This window comes from Macaca nemestrina, chromosome 14 (genome assembly GCF_043159975.1).
Source record: "Macaca nemestrina isolate mMacNem1 chromosome 14, mMacNem.hap1, whole genome shotgun sequence".
Taxonomy (NCBI): domain Eukaryota; kingdom Metazoa; phylum Chordata; class Mammalia; order Primates; family Cercopithecidae; genus Macaca; species Macaca nemestrina.
This window is the reverse complement of record NC_092138.1, coordinates 31,560,430-31,582,567: the sequence shown is the minus strand read 5'-3', so window position 1 is coordinate 31,582,567 and position 22,138 is coordinate 31,560,430. Positions and strand designations below refer to the sequence as shown.

Sequence of the window (22,138 nt, the reverse complement as noted above, 5' to 3'; positions counted from 1 at the left end):
ATTACCATAAATAGGTGCCAATACATTTGCAAGTCATAAAATAGTTAAGAGCACGTACACAATTAGCCATTGAATTGGTGCTCTGTGTGACTTCCCTCGCAAGCATGCCCTGTCCTTGAACCCAATTCTGCCATGTTATTCTAAGAGATAGAGGCCAGGTGGCAGTCTACTCTATGGCAAAAGATGTCAATTTCTCCCATCATACTTTGGATTCCTTCAGTTTGATGACATTCCTGGTTAGTGCGCTTTCATAAGCCCATGTACTCACATCAACCTCATGCTGTGCCTCAAAACTTGAAAAAACAAAGCAAAACAAACACAACTGTCCCTTTTTTTGGTTCAAAATTAACACCCAAAAGCTTGTGATCGGTCTACTGTTTGAGCTGACTTCGGACAGTCTCTAAGCACCTGAGGAAATGTCCTGGTATGGATGCAGCAGCTGCTACAGTGTCTTCTGCCACCTGAGAAATTTTCATATGTAGTTATCTGCATCGTGTAATTGCAAATGCATGCAATCAATATTAACGGTTGATGCCGGCACTTATTTCCATTGATTGAAAACAAAACAAAACACTGAACAAGAAACTTTGTACCGGCTTCTTCCTACATGCAAAAAGAGTTTAGAACTAATTATGCTTATGTAGGAAGGGAGGAGTATAATTAACCTAATCATGTAAGGGGACATGATAGGAATTATTCATAACTAAAGATTACTCATAACTAAAAATTACTCAAACTAAAGACAGTGTGTGTTCCCAATTTCCAAGGCCAATGTCAATTCGTATCTTCCATTTAGCAATGTTCACAAACAAAGGTATGTGCACGGCTACCCATCTTCCTTGCAGAAGGTATAAAAAGTAATCCACAAAAGGGCTGAGGAAGGAAAGAAATCTCTAAACATGAAAATCCCGTGTAAGCTGAACTCAATAGAAGACTTCAGTAGGCCATTTTATTTAGATTACTATAACATAGGCTATAAACAGCCTCATTACATAAAGAAACAGTTTTAAATCAAATATTTTCCAATCTCTATTATAAAATGAATGTACTTTATCCCCCAGTGGGTGTTATTATAATATACTGAAACAACATTCAAATGTGCTGGTATCTGAAGGACTCATTCTGTTTCGCTGGAAACCTAAGCTTTCCAAAACCACTTGAGTTATTTTTACTGTCATTTAAGCGGACCTTAAGATAGGTAATCGGGTAATTTTTAAAAATGCCCAGGAATATCAAATTAACAGGCATTTGCAAATTACTTGGGTTGTTTCTTCAGAGAAAATTAATTCGAACATTTTGACTCAAGTAACTGGTCAATCCAGTTAAACAGGACTTTGCTCTAAACTTCTAGTCTCACCCATTTTGACACTGAACTAATCAAATAAATCTAATCACTGTGGCATTGTGTTCACTTATCCTTACAATAGTTCCTACACTTGAATGTCCAGAATTACATTAGAACCTTTCTTTCATCTATGAAAATCTTGTAGAGGAAAGCTGTAATAAAGTATATAATCTTTGGGGAAACTATAAGAGATAAAAAAAAAAACTGAGAAGAATCAGGGAGTAGCTTGAATTTAAAATAAATGTCTCAATAATATTACTGCTTTGCTTTTCAAGCTCTTTTTACTAAAAATTGTGCCAACAGCAGGCTATTCTGACATTCTGGTATCTAAACAGGATAAAAACACATTTCCTACCACTATATTGGCCAATACATTATGCCAGGAAGGTTCGACCTGCAAAATATCACAGTCCTGAGATTTACTTATAATAAGTGGTTGGTAAGGAAAAAGAGAGAGAGAGAGAGAGAGACAGGATAAAAGAACTTTTAGAAAGAAAATCGAACCCTCCAATGTAGACTATATCTGGCCTAGTGTTGCCTCAGAGATTCTGAGTATGTGCCCATTAGTATCATATGTTTCCAAAAAACGTCACAAATAAATAACACAAGAATAGTTCTGCTGGTATACATCCCACTGAAAGATGTGGAAGGGAGAATTAAATATTTAGTTTTGGCTGATGTCAACAGCTCTGGAAACTGAACCCCTGAAATAGCTAGACTTTTTTTTTTTTGAGACAAGAGTCTCGCTCTGTCGCCCAGGCTAGAGTGCAGTGGTGCCATCTCGGCTCACTGAAAGCTCTGCCTCTCGGGTTCACACCATTCTCCTACCTCAGCCTCCTGAGTAGATGGGACTACATGTGCCCGCCACCATGCCCAGCTAATTTTTTTATATTTTTGAATAGAGACAGGGTTTCACCGTGTTAGCCAGGATGGTCTCGATCTCCTGACCTCATGATCCACCCACCCCAGCCTCCCAAACTGCTGGGATTACAGGCGTGAGCCACCGCACCTGGCCGATGGCTAGACTTTTAAGCAACAGGCAGGGGTGCTCCTGGTATGGGCTCCTAACCACAGCTTAAGGAAAAATGTACCCTAAAGTACTGTGAGAGATGCCTCATAATCACCAGGAACCCTTGTAAATTAGAGGCCATGTAATTAGAAAATTCTCTTTGTAGGAGTTGGGGGAACAGGGTGGTAGGCAGAAGTTATCACCTGTGATAAATCCTCATTTCTCTTCTGCATGCCTCAATATTTAAAGAATCTGCCATTGTCCTCAAAGATAACCTACACACTAATATTCAACTGATTTCCAACTAGACAAGAAGTGGTGACCAATTATTACTGATTCAACACCACAAAGAATATGCAGTAAAGGTTTAAAAAAAGATTTATTTTCAGAAAAACATAACCACATTATAATTATGATTCCACTTTCGTATCATAGAATTGCTTGATGAAATAATGTTTACTGAGCACTTACTATATGTTAGGGTATATTCTACATGCTTTAGATAAACTTTCCCATGTAATCCTCACTACATATCTATGGGGTAGATAATGTTCCTGTTGCCTTCTTACAGATCATGGGACGGAAGCACTATGGTAATAGAGCTTTTAATGAAACAGCCTACAAGAGAATAACAGCAAATTAGTATATATATTTTCTTATGTAGTTTTGATTTTAAAAGATTACCTGCTAACACGACTCAATTCACTAATTTAGCCATGTTCACGCCTAGTTTTACATGTCCTGGTGCCTTTATCTAGCCCCATTCTCTTTTGTACCCTGTAGGAAACCTCAAGGTCATGCAAAACGCACATTATAGCACATTCATCTTGAACACCAAAGAAATTAGTTTCATATAACTAGGTTTTCAATACTTTAAAAATTATTCCTCCTCTGACACTTAAGGAGATACATGTAGTTCACTTCTTTTTCTTCCATTTCAAGGGCTTTAATGGAAGACCAGGCTGAGAATGAGAAGTTTCAAAATGATATATAAATGTGTACTTCAAAAAATGTCTGTAATGATGAGAAAATTAAACAAGGTCATAACGGGTTAAAGGAAACCTACCCTATTATTCACGAGCAACAAGTAAACACAATAAACTCCCAAAGAAAGACTGAGGCCTCTGTTCTTCTACGAAATTAAAAAAAAAAAAATTGTACACTAGTTTAATGCTGAAAATAAAAGGTAATCCTTTTCAGATTAAATTAAGTGAAAAAGTCAACCATATTCATGTTTAATAGCACATTTCTTAGAGTTATCTGTAGCTTAGTTGTCCTTCAAACTTAGTGCTATTAGCTATTAGCTCACTGAGTAAAGTACGTTTTCTCAAAACAAAGGTTTATGGAAGTATTTGTTAATTTAAAAAATATTGATAGGTACAGCATAATATTTAATACCATAGAAAAGTGCTAAAAAGGATAGCAGAGATTTTTATGCTCATGGACATAGAAGTTTTCCTCCACCACAGAGAAGCTAGAATAAGCAACTCCCAATCATTCACTCTAATGGAGGGAAGAAGAACTACAGATAATCCAAAACGTCAAATCAGCTTTTCAAAGTATCCCCTTCCTTTGCACTTGAATAAAGGTGCATCTGGAACTGGATAATTCACTCTGAATGAAGTCTTAAAGCCCCGCAAAAGAGACAGGTACCAGGAAGGGCTAAGGGCCTCAGTTTCTTTTCTTTTCTTTCCCCCCTTTCTTTGTCCCACTTCTCCCAGTAAGATACCCTGGAAGGAAACAGAGCCCCTCCAACTTAGCCCTGCTGAGGGCAGGGAGTGCTCAAATGCTAGGCACCCAAGAGCATGCAAGGAAAGGCAGATGGCTGACCATAAAGTAAAAATTCTGCACATTGATCATGTGAGATAATCAATGGGAGATACTCAAAGATATCTGTAAGGTAGACAATAGTTGCTTTGACATCTATTACTCATTTGCCAAGAAATCAGGCCCCACTTCCAACTGGAAACAGTTTCCCTCCACAACATTCATCCCAGCTTGTAATTGTATATTTGGGTGCATGTTGGATTAATATCTGTCTAGCCTCTCTTTCTCTCTCTATTTAGTATCTGTCTAGCCTCTCTTTTTCTCTCTCTGATTAAATTGTGAGAGAAGGCAGGATGTTTTCCTCATCATTGTACCCCCCTTCTCCCAGCATTCTAGCACATGACCTAGCTCATAGTAAGTGTTCAGTTAGCATATGTTGAGTGAAAGCGTAAGACACAAAGAATAAGTGCTATTACCAAATTGAAGGCAAGGGTTTGAAAGGGGCGTGCCAACTTACAGATCATGCAGAGTAACACCTGAAAAATAATTGTGACAGGTCCCTGTTCTGTACAGATGGACACACAAATATAGGCATAATCATCAACACTCAATTGTGTATCTTTCTCTGCCTATGATGATGCAGCTATCTAACACCATGGCAGAAATATATTAATTGTAAGCCATAATCTCAAATCTGGGTCATTAGCTTTTAATCATAAAGAAATGTAAAACACAAATTTTAATACTAGAAAACACTAACAGTGATAACCTCTGCAGAACACACGGCTGAATCAGGAAAAACTAAAAACTGCCATTTAATGGGATCCACTTCCAGAATATTCCAGAATTCCATCTTTCTCTGCTATCAATATGTCAGTAATTTCTTTTTAATTTTTAAACATTTTTTATGGAAGTCAAATAGACATAAAAAATTTACCATCTTTATCATTCTTCAATCTACAGTTCAGTGGTAATAACTACATTTATATGATTTCTTTCCCCATCATCCTTCCCTCCCCCTTACCTATATGTTCCTCACTAATTCTGAAAACATCTTTTTAAGGTAGGAATTGGAGCTGGAGTTTTGCACAGTCTATAATGCTACATTGACAAGAAAATGAGGTATTCCTCACCAACAAAATGTCTAAACACAAGCCCTGAGTCATCTCTCGTTCATCTTCACAATGAGGTAAGCTATCTTATACTAAAGAAATCAGTGCAAGAAGGCACCTTCTTGATCACTTATTCCTCCTCCTTAATTATGAAACATAATTTTTCCTCAGGTATGAGGATTCAGGGGCCATGAAATTAATTATTTTTTGAAAAGCAATTTGTTCAGTTATTCAGTGTACAGAATGAATGATGAAATGCTACCAATCCTCAACCTTTACAATTGTGACTTCCTGTTGATGTTTGTACCTGGCCTAAACAGAATTTATCATGAAAACACAGTATCAACCAAGAACTAGATGACTGGACGATTTAGGCTTCAAAGAGGATCATATTCACAGTCCTGTCCTCAGCAGGTTACTCTTGAATTGAGATACAATATCTGTAGATATTCTAAATCTTACCCTTCATTTCTCATGATAATTAGGAAATATTTCACATAGGGACTCTTTTTTTATGTGATTACCTAAAACCCCAATGTGCACACTCACCTCACTGCGACACAGGGACAGAACTGAATGAAGAACTTTGGCACTGCCATCTGTCCAAGTAACTATCGCCTATGTCTTCCTCTGGCTTCTTCCAACCTGTACACTGCATTTTCTTCTTAAATTTCTTTCGTAATTGAGTAATCCCCTGTCATACTAGCATTAAACTTAAGCAAACACTTATTTGTATCTGTTTTTCCTTTCCCAATTAACTGTATGTACTTAATTTAAAATCTATTAAACAATGATTTATGAACACTGTTTTAGTTTAGTACATCCTATTATTACGCCCTTACCTCCAATAGTTGTCTAGTATACCTAATCAACACTTTCATGCCATACCCATTTACGCAATTTTCACAATTCAATCATCTAAACTTTCACCAGTTTAAGAAGTAGTACTTAAAGAGCAATACTCGCCTTAAACTTATCCCTGCCCATACACCCTGGACTCAGTTGCCACCACTAGGATACGCACCTTCTTCCTCCTCCTTCTCTTCTTCTTCTCTTTGGCTGCTTGGGCTTGCTTGTGCTCCCAAACCAGGTTGGTCAGATTGGCTACATACTCATCAGTCTGCTGCAAAAGGTAAGCTAAACGCCTGTCTTTCTTTTGATCAATCAGTTTTCTATAGCCTTCCTCATCTTCAGCCTATTAAGGAAAGAAGAGTACGATGAGAGCATAAAATAAGCATGCAGACAACTCCACTCTTCACTCTGTCCTCCCCTTGACTGTCTGCACTTTGACTGGTAGGAGTGTAGCAAACTGGATGAGTTGGGCTGTTCAAGCCATTGCACAGAGTTTGAAGCAGGGCAAACACACAGAAGTGTGACGCCTACATCCCAGGACACTGGAGTTTACAGCAAAGTCCGGCACAAAGCCACGCTGTTCGTGTGGTGTGATTAAGCACTCTGAGCCAGCTCTTTGTTTTCTGTGTTGCTTTAACTGTACAAAACGATTTTAGAATTTGATGACTCATGATCTAAAGTTTATCTTTAACTCTACATTTCAGAAATTTTCAAATATAATCAAAAGCAGAGAGAATAGTATAATTTCTCCTATAACCAACTCCAAACAACAAAAAGTAACTTGTGGTGATTCCTGTTTCATTGCTACTCTTCCCCTAAACCCAAACTGAATTGTCTTGAAGCAAATTCCAGACATAATATCCTTTCATTCATAAATATTTCAGTAAGTACTACTAAAGGCAATGAATCAAATGGGCTTTTAACAAATAATGTCTTGTATTTAAAAAAGTCTTTCTTTTTGGCCTTACAAACTTTGTGGTTGATAGGAAAGATCAAATTTGGGGGATTTTTTTTTTTCCCCCACAGATCTGCACTGAGTAATGGGCCCAGGTGACTGGAGACAAGTCACTTAGCACCTGAAGTCTGGTACTGCTGAGCAATAAAACAGATACAGTAATTTCCACTTCCACCTCCCATTAAGCAACATGATGAGGTTAAACGGAATAAAATTCTGATGTACTCTGAGCCATTCTGAGAGAAATGTCTTTGTGTATCCCAATAAAAGGACACTCCAAATTATTTTTATCATGTAATGCCACGATAAAAGGAACAAGCTGCAAAATCTTTAAGCGGCAACCCCATTGCAAAAACAAAAACAAAAACTTGGGATCTTCTGTCCAGGGGCGTCACTCTAGCATCTGCCTGAGTGACAGCAGCTTCATCGCTCAGTCTAGCTGCCGTCTGCCCTGTGGATGAGCAAGAGCCTCAAATGCTATTATAACTCTAATTGCTTTTGGTTATGGTTGAACTCACTTGAAGAAAGAGTGATAAAAAACTTCAGTTTCTCTATTATCTGTATATTCCATCATTTAATTGCAAAAATTAATGATTTGCAAATGCCTAATCATTAGTGTCAAACCAATCTGTTACTGAAGTTCTAATATAGTTTCACTTCAGTTGAGTCAGACAAATTTGACTGCTTAGTGATCAAATTACTATAAAAATGGTCTAGTCAGAAACCTCTTGGACAGTCCCCTCTCTCCCCAGCATGGAGAGGGAGGCAGGATAGGGTAGTAAGATGTGGTAGTACCTGGACACAGAGGCTTTTAAAACATGGTGTTTACTCTCTGGAATTCAAAAAATGAAAAAAATGCAAACTGCAATACCAGCAAGGAAGACAGTGTCACTTAGAATTTTTCAGGAACATAATTATGGGCTAAGACTAATGACCTTATCTTCATCTACGCAGGCATTATGTCCTAGATAGAACCTGCAGGTCTCCTATAATTATAACATCAACACACGTTTTTCTAAAATCCACAGTGTGCTCTGAGGTCCAATTCCAAAAATAAATGGTCAATAAAAACAAATACTCAGGCCAATGATATAAACCTATCTCTTCCGTGCTTATATTTATATACCCATTAAAAAATAATAGTGCAAATGTAATGATCCATGAATAGCCTTTGACCATAACATGGCTATCACAAAAAAGGCAACATTTCAAAATCAACTTAAAAATCACTTATTACACTGTTACAGAATAATTTCTCCCATTAAAAAAGAAAGATAAGCACCAGAGGCTTCAAAATACAGACCTTCTTAGATCTGAAGACACGACTTAATGTGTTATTCATTCCAAAAAACATGGTCATTCATCTCAAAGAGGCCATATTTTTTAAAGAACTGCATTTGCCATCCATCCAGATTTGGTTATCAAACTCAGGCAAAATATAGTACCTGCTTTTATGAGAGAAGCTGTAATCTGTACTGCAATGCCACCCCAGGACACAGAAATACTATACTCATCAGTCATCCCCCTAGATTTTTGGCATATGCTGTCCAGGAAAGAGAAAAAGTTTTTACTTCATCTCCCTAAGGTTCAAATAAATTTATTAAAATTTTTGATAAGCAGTTTTCACTTTTTCCTTCTACTACCACCATATTTAATGGTCTCATTGCAGACGGATGTGGGTTGAGTGGTTTCCCGGGCTCCTGCAGGGAGTTCCTTACCATCAGTCGCCGCATTCTCTCCTTTTCAATCCGCTCTGTCTCCTTCTTCTGCTCTCTTTCAGTGTTGGCATGCCAAGTTGCCACTGCTTTGGAGAGCTTCTGGATCTTTCCGGCCACAGACCGATGATATTCCTTAAAATCTTTTGCATGTTGCAAAATACTGTTCAAGTATTCCTAGAGGATCCAAAACGGGAAGAAAAGGATACTTAAAATCCATTGCCCAATGTCCTCTGAGCTATCAATGTGTCCAAGAAAACTCTTAGTGTGTGTTTAACAGCTTGGGAAGACTAGAATCTGTTTGGGGATAGGTGCCCTAGTATGTCTCTGCAGTTGACGTGTGGGCCATGGGCCTGGTGGGAAAGATGGCCTCTTTAGGTTCCTTTTGTTGCAAGCTTTTGCAAGAGAAGCCTCCTCAGCCTTGAGGGTGTGGCCACATGAGAAGGGAAAGATCAAAGACTGAAAGAGACCTACAAAATGGCAATGATAAAATGTGCAGCAAACCACTCATTCACTCCAAAATAAACCTGAGGAACATGGGCAGTTCCAGCAAAAAGTATGTCATAAAAGTAATGTTTTTCTGCTCTAATTTAACTACCCTAGATTATGACCCAAAGTAAGCTGATACAAAGTTAAAATTGCCATGCAGAATTTGTATCCACTTTTTAAATATATCTCTATTTACACTAAAATCCCACATTTTTTTCAAAAGGAAACTAAGCTAAGCACTAAATTAAGCACAGGAAAACAAATACAATTTATAGGACTATGACAGGAAATCAAATCCTACATCAAAATATTTCCAAACCCCCAGAAAGGAATGTTTTTAAATATTTGCCTCTGTGAAATATTCAACTAGTCCCTTCAAAGAGGCCAGGATACTATTATATTTGTTATGAAAATAACTTTTTGCTCTCTACTTTCCTTTTCCAAGTTCCTGCTCCCAGAATTTTGCACTAGGAAACCCACCTATGCCCACCCATTCAAAAACCTTCCATGGGATTATGAACATGACACCTGTTATGGACTGAATGTTTGTGTCCTCCCAAAATGTATATATTGAAATACTAACTCCCAATGTAATGGTATTAGGAGGTGGGGCCTTTGGGAGGTGATAAGGTCATGAGGGTGGAGCCCTTATGAATGGGATTAGTCCCCTTATAAAGGAACCCCAGAGAACTTTCTTGGTCTGCTTCCACTACATAAGAAAACAAGAAGTTAGCAGTTTGCAACCCAGCAGAAGACCCTCACCAGACCCCGGCCATGCTAGTACCCTGATCTTGGGCTTCCAGTCTCCAGAACGGTGAAAAATAAATTTCTGTTGCTCATCAACCATCCAGTTTATGCTATTTTTTTTTTATAGCAGCCCAAACAGACTAAGACAGTAATAAACCTCATTCTGCTGCTGAGCAATTGTATGACCTTGAGCAGGTCATTTATATGTCCTGGCCTAAGCGTCCTTGCCTATAAAATGATGTGGCTGGATTATGTAAATGTCAAGGAACCGTTCTGTTCTGAGATGTCCCTACCACCTACAAGGGTCCATTTTTCAGTCATTCTGACCCCATTCAATGACTTCATTGGACAGCTCTGTCTAAGTGAGGGTGAGCAAAGCCCAGGGTCTAAGAACCTGGTGTTTCTGACGGCGTTTCCTCTCCTGCTCAATCTTCTGCTGCTTCTCCAGCTTCTCAGTCATGCGAGCTTCTCTCAGAGTCTGGCGCTTGCTCCGTTTGTATGCTTTGGAGTTGAGAGCCGTCTCCAGGGTTGTGTCCCTGCGCATGCAGGCCACCACCTCCTGTCTCAGCTGTCAAGAGGAGAGCAGTTAGAGAGCCTTCCCAAACAGAAGCTAGGTTCCCGAACCCTGGCCTTCTCTAGGTTGCACTTAATGGAACAGAGTGGGGCAGGGAATCTCTACAAGCTTCTCAATCATCTTTGGTTTGTATTAAATGAAGGAACTGAAATCACGCCAAATGTATGCAATATTTTCAAGGATGGTACAAGATTTTTTCCCCCAAATAATTCAAATCAAAAGCAATTATAGTACTGTAACAGTAAAAGAAAGAAAAGATGTTGTCTTGCCTTTTAAATAACTTCATTTTATCTAATTATTCTAATGATACTAATTAGCTAATAAGCTTTTTAAATTTTTCACTTTGTTTTAAATGTCATGTTAACATTCTCTTTGTGTTTAAAGATTAATTTTAATGATGCTCCAAAAAAAGAATAAAAGAATTACTTTCACGTATGGTAGCAGCAGGTACTCCACCAACGTTAATTCATAGTCTCATACAAAGGATGGGAAATATGAGTTTTGGCTTCTTCCCACTCCAATAATAATATTCTTTCCAAGAGAGCTACATTTTGTATTATATCATGAACTTATTTTAGATCATCACAAATGTAATACTTTTATCTGTATTGCATGCTATGTGGTGGTAGGGGGTAGGGACTGGAGAATACACATTAAATAATCATTCCACTGAATCTGAAATCATCATTAGTTACAGTTAATTTAATTGGGAAGCTTCATAAATAACAGATTTTTAAAATAATATCAAACAAAAATCAGAAACCAATAAGAATCCAGCACAGCAATGCTAATTTGAACATAAACTTATTCCTGAAAATATACTTGGTTAATATTCATTTAGTGAGATTTTATCCAGCACTTTATTAATTCATCTTGTGAGGTCACCAATAAGAAAGAAGTAAACAGAACTCAGAGAATTTTCCCTCTTCTTTTTAAAATTTAAGCTGAAATCTACTCTCACAAACCAAGGGCCAAGTAGCACCTACTCACCACTAATGTCCATCTGTGATATTATAGCCAGTAAGGCAAATATACACCCAAATTCCTACAATAGCAAGGGGAGTGGCCTGTGATTTTACTCGCATCCTCCAACAGACCAAGTCAATACTTCCAAACTACTTTTACTCATTAATCATTCATTTTGCATGTTCCAGGCTTTAACAAAACAAACCCATCTGACTAACAATGAAAGGCTCCTTCTCCCCTTTGGCTTAGTGAGGCAATCTGTGGACTAGCAAACTTGAACACTCTGAGTCCACAAGGCAAAACTCACCAAAGTGAAAAGTAGCTCTAACTCATTCCACTAGTCTCTTACTAATTTAGAAATCAGAAAATAGGTCATTATACTGGCTTTTAATAACTACTGTAATGACAAGATAATTTACAGATTAGTCACTGTATGAGCCTGATGTGATCAAACACTCCAAACTCAGATATTGGTGAATAAATAAGCTATAAGACACTGTTTTATGTATTTCTATAAATGATGAACTAATTCAGTAGAGTGGCTATCATATTTGTTAAAATTCTTTTCACAGTCGTGGCTAGCACTTAACATCTGTGCTTACGAAGAAGCTCCACTCTGCTACCTTCTGGTTTTTCCTTGGAGTCATAAAGGCAAACATGAGCTACCCCACTTGTTCCCAAGGTTTTTCATCCATGGTAACAAAATGCCATAACTCTTGACTTTGTAAACCATAGTACAGGAGGAAAAACTCTTTCCCATATACAGAAGAGAAAACCAGAATAATAAGCAGTTCATCTTCATTATTTTTAGTTGTAAGCTGTTGGTCTAAAAGATTCACTATTTTACTATGTTTCTCTCTTTATATCTTTATAACAATATCGAATAGACTAAAGGCAACACAGATAACACTTTAGGAACAATTACATTTATTTCCTACATCTCAGATTCACTGGGGAAAAGGTATTACCTGACGCTGGAAATTGAGTAACCGAAGTGCTTTTAGTTCCACGGTTGCTTTGGTTCGTAAATCTGGTGGCAAAGAGCCAGGCAGATTTTCCAGTTCTTGTATCCTATGAGCTATGCGGGCCTGAAGTCTGAAGGAAACAATAAAACGGGGAAAAGGGGGCAGTGGAAAAACACATTACAATTTAATGTTACATGATAAACAATGACATCAGGTTTAAGTTCAGGGCAAAACATATTCCAGATACTGATAGTTGATTTCTGACACCCAACTAGAATTTTTGATGTTAAGCAGAGAAAAGCTACCTTTGTATTAATGCAGACAGGTCTATGTTAACTTAACAATGTGGCTTCCTCCATAACCCCTATCTAACACCAGGGAAAGAGGGTTCACCCTGTATCTAGTGGGGAAGTCAAATGTCCTTGCTCGCTCTTAGCAGAGAGAGAAATGAGAGACAGAAACAATTGACTCGCTTCCTAACTCCCAGCCGGACAGAATGCAGAGCTGAGAGGACACACTTTTTTCTAACTTCTAGTTCTGTCCTAAGGCAACCGGACCATTTGTCTTCTTTGCCAAGATGCCGATGACGAACAGCCATTAAAGCGGAGAGAGCAAGAACGGTTTTAGGTGCTGATGCCACAGAAATCAGCCAACCCTAAACATTCAGAAAGCGCTCTGCCAGCCACAGCCACTTCCTCCGTGAGCAGAGCTTGCTTGAGAAAAGAAAATACAAATGAGGCTGTTTTTAAAAAATCAGGGCCAGCAGTAAATAGTACTCAAAAACCAAGAGTTTCTAGAGAAGGATGTTGAAGATTCTCGTTTTACACACCATCAAAAATATAACTGCATGTACTTCCGCATAATAAAGGCAGAGTAGAAAATAAAAGACCTCTCACTTTAGCCATTCACTTGGTATACTATTACTGTTAGATATACAAACTGCTGGTTTTAGAGTTCACCTGAATCCTATTCTGACAAATAATTATATGCCATTTAAGCCTGTTTTTAGAACTACATCCCCTAAATTTGAGGCAAACTGTACTGAACTAGATTTCAACAAAGAAAGAATAATGATAAAATGAGTAATAAGTTAAACTAGGTTAATATTAACAGAACTAAGTGCCTTTAATGCATAATTTTATTTAATTGTCTCTCTCTTACACACACAGACACGCCTCTCTCTATAAGGTAAATGTTATAATGGTCCCATGTTACTGATGAGGAAAACTGAAGACACCTGGAGATACCACAGAGCTAGTAAAGAAGGGGGCCAAGACTGGAACCTCAATTTGCCTGATACCAAAACCACTGCAATGAAACGGTAGATAATTAAAATATACTTTCTGAGAACCTTCCTGGACCTCAACTATAAAAGTTGAAAATTAAGAATTCTGTTTAAAATTATGCACAGCCATTAAAAAAAAAAAACAACCAAATCATGTCCTTTGCAGCAACATGGATGCAGCTGGAGGCCATTATCCTAAGCAAATTAATGCAGGAACAGAAAACCAAATACCGCATGTTCTCACTTTTAAGTGGCAGCTAAACATTGGGTATTCATGGACATAAAGATGGCAACAATACACACTGGCGACTACTAAACGGGGGAGGGAGGGAGGGCAGCAAGGGTTGAAAAACTTTTAGGTACTATGCTCATTAGCTGAATGATGGGATCCATTGCACCCCAAACCTCAGCATTATGCAATACACCCATGTTAAGAAACCTATTCATGCATCCCCTGAATCTCAAATAAAAGTCGAAATTATCTTAAAAAATGAATATTACAGTGTTTTCCAAACATGATGGTGTTTCCAGACTACAGAGCTGAGAGGACAGACTTTTTTTCTTTCTAACTTCTAGTTCTGTCCTAAGGCAACCAGGCCATTTGTCTTCCTTGCCAAGATGCTGATGATGACAGGCATCATTTTCATTAACATGAAAAAGTAAAACCTCCTGGACCTAAATGCTGTAGAAGATCTAATACTTCATATAGCCAAATATCAAAATGAGTGATTTTTTGTAAAAACCTACAGTTGCTTAGTTTGGAAGGGAAATAAAATGTCATCATTTTTAAAAATTTTAAAATGGTGGTAAGGAAAACTATTTTTCAGGGACTTCACTAAAAATAATATCTACGACTGATTCTTATTTTATTTGCTAGATACATGTTATTCATTCTAATTTATTAAATGATTTGTCATCATAATGTGTTAATATTATCACTGCTACCATGCTATTGTTATTTTTTGTTTATTTGTTTGTTTGAGAGGGAGTCTCACTCTGTCGGCCAGGCTGGAGTGCAGTGGCACTAGCTCTGCTCACTGCAATCTTCACCTCCTGGGTTCAAGCAATTCTCCTGCCTCAGCCTCCCATGTAGCTGGGGCTACAGGCACGTGCCACCACGCCTGGCTACTTTTTGTATTTTTAGTAGAGATGGGGTTTCGCCATGTTGGCCAGGCTGGTCTCAAATTCCTCACCTCAGGTGATCCGCAGGCATCAGCCTCCCAAAGTGCTGGGATTACAGGCGTGAGCCACCATGCCTGGCCCATGCTGTTGTTTTAACTGTGCATACCAACACAAACAACAGCATTTTAAAATGGTTTAATCATTCAAAAGACTGAAAGTTTTATATTTCATGCACAATAATAAATTCATCATTTTACTCTTTTGGCAAAATTGTTCAAATTCTCCCAACTTTGTTCCACATTCCTTTTACTAGTGATACGCATGAGATTATTACTTTTCACTATATGAAACAGACATCTACTTCATTTACTCATTTTCTAAAACATCTACATAGCCCCCAAATATCTGGATACAGCAACAGATGTTGCATCTTAACAATTAAGATGTAAAGAAAAAAATCCGCTACTGATTTTTTTGAAATACAGAATTTAAAGGGAAAAAATAAAACTGAGACAACTTTGCTTTTACAGGTTAAGGTCATACCAAAGGAAAGTTAAATATTATAGTGGCGTGAGATCATGGCCAATGATTTGGTTATTCCAGTTCCTTGGTTCTAGATTCCTTGCAGATCTTTCTTATTTGAACATCCTAGAACTCAAACTATCCCTTGGTATTCTGATTTACTCTCTTTGACAAAGTGGGTCAGATGCTAAATTAGAGGAATTCCTACTTAATCTTCCAAACAACCATGGAACTAGGACTAAATAAATAATCGTAGGACAACTGGGTTGATAGGGTAGAGATTACATCACACTGAACTGGACGGTGGAAAGTAGGGAAGTGTAGGGAAAATGAGGAGGTGGGGAGTGGGAACCCGGGGTAGATGGGGCACTGTGTGACTAAGGCACTGGAGAGACAGGGTAGGAGCAAGGGGGCTGCACTTCTCCCTGAAATGACTACTTCTCCAAGGAGCCTAGTATTTGTCAGTGAATCTGATTCCCTGGCACAAAAGAATCCCTCTTCCATGGAGAGGAGGCAAGAAGTACAAAGTGCAAACTCTAGGAGAAGAGGAAAGGGAGATTCCATAGTAAAATTGTATGCATTTGATTCAGCACATGGGGGGGGTGAGTAGCAAAGGTATAGGAGGGGCTTCTTTAACACAGAAGATTGTATCTTTGTTGTTGTTGTTGTTGTTAATAGAAATCTTCATTTTAAATAATGCTCCTCTCCAGACAATTTCATCTCCCCATCAGTGAGATTCAGCAGGTAGTCCGATAAAGAGATTCAGGATTCTAAACTTCCCGAAACAACAACAAGATGTAATACTGCATAACTGCAGGAGACTCATTTAGTGTCCTCACGAGTACAGAAAATTGATGCAGAATTAGGTCACACAGGTTTTTCATACAGATTGAACAGTAAATCAAGAGGGGTTACTGTTCTGGCAAGAAAAAGAGTTCCATTAAAGGCAACAGATATTTGTTCAGGTCCAGAGGAGAAGTTTATGATTCCTGTAGGAGAGTTATTTGAACAGAAAATGACACTGGTACATTTTGTTCCTTCAAGGAACTGAGTGACACTTTAAAAAGAGAGTGTGTGTGACTTTTTGTAACTCTGCAAGTAAAGCAGCTATTCGTAATTTTTGAGAAGGAATTTTCAGGATTGCAATGGCGACAAGGGCAGGACAAAAAAAAAAAAAAATCACAGGTAAGCAGCCTATGTCTGCTTCCTGACACAAGCAGGATATACCGCTCTTTTCATACTAAATGCTGACTTTATTCCGAAGAGGGCTGATGTAATTCAGAGATGTTCTTCCCAAATAAACTCCTTCAAGTGTGAAATACATCTTCCATGCAAACATCTGCGGAATTAGTTTACATGCCAATGTGATGATTCCTGAGGTACTTTTGACCAGACATCTAATTCTAAATAGAAGAAAGCGAAGTTAGGCACAATGAGAAGCCAACAAAAGTGTGCCAAAAAGAAAAAAAGAGAAAAAAGCAGTCCAGGGAAATATCTCTCTGACACTTACTATGGAAGTAATAAAGTTCCATTACAAGAGAAAGATGGTCAAAAAGAAAGGATCCAATTTAAGCGGGAAAAATGTTTCAACTAGAGAGTTCGTACAAAGCTGCAGCAAAGTGCTCATAGGCAGACATCTATTTATGCTATGAATGAAAAGGAAGGTCAATTTGTCAACGTTCTGCTTTTATGATGAACAAGGAAAAGCAGCCAACTGACTTAAATGTTAAAAAAATTTAAGATTCTGAAAATTTCCTGTCAAATTTCATAGACAAGGTAAATGATATTACAAGACCCAAAGAAATTAACATCTGTTCAAGAATTTGACACATGATTTTTGCTCAAACTAAGTTTATCAAATTGTAAAAGAGGTTTTTTAGACCTTTCTCTAATCTTTGATCAGATGATAAAGATGCACTGGATCCTAACAGTTATCAATGCTAAAGGCTGGTAAGCCATTCTATCACAAAGGGTCAAAAGAAAAAAAAAAATAGTTTATTTGTTGTCCTTTGCAAGTGCCTACGGGACCTAATTTAGCCCTTTTAAGGGATAAATGTAATCTCTGCAGTTGAACAACTTATCTTCATATAGGCAGAAGACAGTTACTGCTCTGTAACCAAAGAATACAAAACATGCCCCATAATGTTGTCACTACAAAACGATGCTTCTTCTCCAGGTGGCCATGGGAAAATTCAGGCCAAAGGACCCACAACCTTTCCGGATTCAGGGTTGTCCAGATCAGTCATTTCAAAAGCCACAAGGCTTTACAAAGGAGTAGGCATTTATAAAGCAATAATAATACTACGAAAAATAGCCATTCTCCACATTTTGCAATGCACATAAGTTAAAAGATACTGACAGCATTTTTTATTGACATAGGAGTGCAGAACAAAATCTTTTTATACATTGGAAATAGTACTACTTAATACTGTGTACTTTGGAAGACCATTCATTAAGGTAATCTCCAAAAAAAGTTTCTAAAATAAACTTATTACAAGAAAGTCCTGCAATGAAAATTCCAGAAAAAATGATCAAGAACATTTAGGAGCTAGCAAAATAAAAAGTTAAAACACACTTGTGCACACACACATACCAGGCTGAAAAAGGCAAAAAGTCTAGACATATGTAAAAATTTCTAGCTATAGAAAGCATCTCTCTTCTAAGGGTAGTTCACATAGTTTAACAAAGGTACTGGTGATTCAAATGGGAAAAAAATGTTTTAACTAGGGAGCTTGTACAGAGCTTTTTCCTTTACTAGGGTAGGAAAAAAAATATTAGCTCTTAGGAAGTCAGAATTTTAGAGCATCCACATTGTATTTCTCCATTCTATTACTGATTTTTTCCAATACTTTTAGTTTTTTAAAAATTCAACAGCAACATACAGAATGTACTGCACATTAGTCTACTGCACATGAACAGAGGAATATGCTAGCATTTGACTTTATAACACACCGCAATTATTCACCCAGCAGAATCTGCCTATCAGCACTGAAATATCAATTGACAATGAGTATCTAGTTCTCTGGGAATACATGAAATGTTGGAAATAGCAAGATAAAATATCTTAACAGATGATTATTAATAGTAATGAGAGTAAAGTTACACTCTTCATCCAAAAAAATAAACACATCTAATGGCAAGTAATCCTGATTTCTTTCAGAGTACCTCTCAAAGCTGGTAACTTAGTATTTTAGTCTAACAACAAATGAGTGATGTGCTTTTCAATAAAGATTAAGGTAATGTTTTAAAAGGGAGCCTAGACATGGTTTACCAACATTCTCTATAATTTTTAAACTCTAATTTTCCTTAAAATTAAGAAGTATTTGGGAAATAATAATAGCTATTATTTATTGAATGTTTCAGTATCATTTTATCTTCCCAACACTATGAGAGGTACCTTCTTTTAGCCTAGGAGGAAACTGAGTCACAGAAAAGAGACATAACTTGACCATGGTAAGAAGTTACTAATGACACAGTATGCTTTCTGGCAGACTCCAGAATCCACAATCTTAACTTTATTTTATCTTGACTTAATACTTGCTGGACTCCCTTTTGGTTGACATTAACCACTTACATCAGGGGTCTTCTAACTACAGCCTGCAGGCCAAATCCTGCCTCCAGCCTGTTTTTGTAAAGTTTACTGAAAGGCAGCCAGCCCATTATTGTCCACGGCTGTTTTCCTGTTTTCGCACTACAAGGGTAGAGGTGAGTTGTGACAGAGATCATATGGCCCCACAATGCATAAAATATTGACTATCTGGCTCTTTACAGAAAGGGTTTGCCAGCCCCTGATTCTGATAAATGGGCTGAATCAGGTAAAAATTAAGTTCCTGGACTAATAATTTAAATAAGGACCTTGTATAGAGACACTTGCACAGGGTATACCCATAAGGCTGGATCACACCATAGACACACGTGAATTAAAACAAAGTTTATACAAAGCTACCAAAGTATGCTTGAGTAGAAATGTACAACTAACATGAAAGTCAGGCCAGCACAACACACTCAACATCCCACCACCTCAGTCATTATTCAACGACACAAGTATAAACAATGACAATGTATTCCATAATCGAAGTGTGAGATGACCACTTTCTTGGGTCTACAGGAAGTCCCCGGCGGCTTTTGATCTTCAAAACCCCAGTGCCTACCTCGGCACCTGGCAGGCCACAGGGGTGGATAAGTTTTCTGACTGAATAGGTGAAAATCACAGTTTGGCCAACCAATGGGCAGGCACCTCACCCCCCTAGGCTTGGTGGCACTTGCTAGAACACACAGCCGGTGAGCCCCTTTCTGGTGGGGTGCATTACCTGTATTCCCGCTCCTGCAGAATTTCCACGGGGTCCAGGCCTTGCGGTTTCTGGATGGGACTGATACGGCTCTGCTTCTGTTGCAGCTGAAGGATGGGCGAGGGCTGCCCCGGGGCCGGCTGCGGCACCGAGGGCCCGGGCACTGCGGCCGCGGGCGGCTGCGCGGCTGCGGGGGGCGCGGGCGAGGGCCGGCCGCTGGGCGCGGGCACCGGCAGCTTCTGCGGGGTGCTCGGGCCGCTCAGCTCCGGCCCCGGGCCTGCGGGACAAGAGCGACATGGGCAGCTCGGGCGGGACGGCGCCCCGCGGGCCACACCCGGCCTGCCCGCCGCCCCCCGGGGCCCAGTGCTGGGGACCATTAAGTGTCTTAAACACCTAAGGGAAGAGAAGAAAAAAAAAAAAGAGGGCAAGAAGGAAGAGGAGGAGGGAGGGAGAGGAGGGCAAGGCAGGGAATGGGGTAAAAGGAAAAAGAAAACGGAGAAGGAAAAAGACACAGAAAGAAAAAAGAATCTGGCATCTATCCCCATAGGGAAATGGCATTCACTAAGGAACATGGGTGCAAATGATCCGAAAATGACTGCGACTTAATACAATTGATTAAGGAAACTACCGCCAGCTTTCAATGTAACTCTACAACGGGTTGCTTGCTTTCTCTTTTTTTTCTTTCTTTCTTTCCTTCTTTTCCTTTCTTTCTTTTTTTAATTACAGGTGCATGCAGAGTTCAAAAAAGAAAGGGAGTCACCCAACAGTCAGATGCAATTTCGGTATGGTCCTAAAATCACATCTTGCAAATTGTACCTCAAGCCCTTTTAGGACAGACCTCTATCCCAGTCTGGAATAGCCCTGCTGTTAGAACCTATGCTTTACAAACAGAGCAACGAGTTTATCAGTCTTCTGATGTGAACTACAAGCTGCACACACTTTTTCTTTTAAGGCCTATAAAGCATATTTCAGGTTTAAGCAGTGAATTTTGGGAACTTAAATTTTTTCTTACTACATATTAGAAAACATTTCTTAAAACATTCATTGTTAGCCCAAAAAAAAAAAAAAAAAAAAAATCTGCTCATTCCACCTAATAAAAATTAGCAAATATTAGGATTCAAGGGATCATTATCCCATGTTATCAGAATAAAATATTATGTAATCTGCAAGCTTGTCAAAGTGCATTGAATAAGTTAATTTAAAATAATTTTCCACATTGAACTTCAGGAGTTTAAGTTAATTACTAGGTACACACTTAAATTTTTCAATGTTCCACTTCTCCTCCTAGATGAATTTTTAGTTGCCTTATTATTATAAATAATTTTAGTGATGATACCAGATGAGTTAGTAAATTTTTTTAAAAGAATCTTAGTAAGCAGATGTTAAAGTCCAGAGCATTCTTCCAATTTTTTCTATACCCTTTCTAAGAAAAAATAGCTATTAAATGGTAACAAAAATAATAGTCTATATACTTCAGAGCGATTTAATAATTAACCATACAACGACATACATTATGAAAAATTGAACACATTTATTCAATTTCCAACAATCACCAATTAGAAATGGGCTTAAATGACAATACAAAGAAAGTTATAAGCAAACATTTTGACAGGGGGAATGTGAAGAATTAGAACAAACTGCTTAGGGAACTACAGTGTGTGTCTGTGTTCGTGTCGTGTGTGTGTGTGTGTGTGTGTGTGTGTGTGTATGTGATGTTACTGTTCTTTTCCCCTCTTTCTAAAATTAGGTAAAACATTTCCAAAAGATACAGAGCTAGGTAAGATTTCTCATGAGGTAATTTCCAGCAGTGGTTCTAGGGGTTGATGAAAAAATCTTAGGTGGAAAATGCACTTCATTTTATTTTTAATTTTAGGTATTGTACCTCCATAATTAAGAAGTTTTTTCATCTAAGTACTTTTTTTTTCCTGTATAAAAGGTCTTTTATGTAATGTATACCTTCTTAGAGTTCCTTTCATCCATATATAAGAAACCAATTTCTAAATATTAAGTCTCAGGGTTACTATGCATTGGAATAAATTATTGGGGGAAGTTTTAGAATATTTTTCCCTGGAGATCTTTAAAACAGGGCACATTTTCATTTGGGTTGCTCTAGATATGATCCAGTCAAGTAAGAAGAGATACAGATTTCTAACATTTATTTTAATTCCCTATGATTCTATGACTCTCCTTAAGAAGCTCAAGAAGCTGATAGAATTTAACATATTTGAAGACTTGGTACAAGCATGCTAAATCAGGAATTTAATACATTTAGGTCCTCTAAAAGCAACTACCTTTAGGTCTTACTGATAATATCGGAAGAATTACTTTAAATTTAGTTCTCAAAGTGTTTTTCTTCCCAGTTCAAATAATTCATCAACAAAAGCCATAACACTGCAATCATGTTATAATTTCACTTGTACTGGC

General features: G+C 38.0%; 1 protein-coding gene across 9 annotated transcripts in view; it reads right to left on the bottom strand.

Moving 5' to 3' along the window:
* The window catches only part of LOC105491813 (SWI/SNF related BAF chromatin remodeling complex subunit ATPase 2), a 207,934-nt gene that overhangs the window by 127,923 nt on the left and 57,873 nt on the right, over positions 1–22,138 (bottom strand). For all 9 annotated transcript variants that reach the window (XM_071077732.1, XM_071077735.1, XM_071077729.1 and 6 more), the window contains 5 exons: positions 19,736–19,991; positions 12,500–12,626; positions 10,386–10,559; positions 8,759–8,932; positions 6,258–6,428 (listed from right to left, as the gene is read on the bottom strand). In XM_071077732.1, the coding sequence (XP_070933833.1) occupies positions 6,258–6,428; positions 8,759–8,932; positions 10,386–10,559; positions 12,500–12,626; positions 19,736–19,991 (902 nt within the window). The remainder of the gene's footprint in view (positions 1–6,257; positions 6,429–8,758; positions 8,933–10,385; positions 10,560–12,499; positions 12,627–19,735; positions 19,992–22,138) is intronic.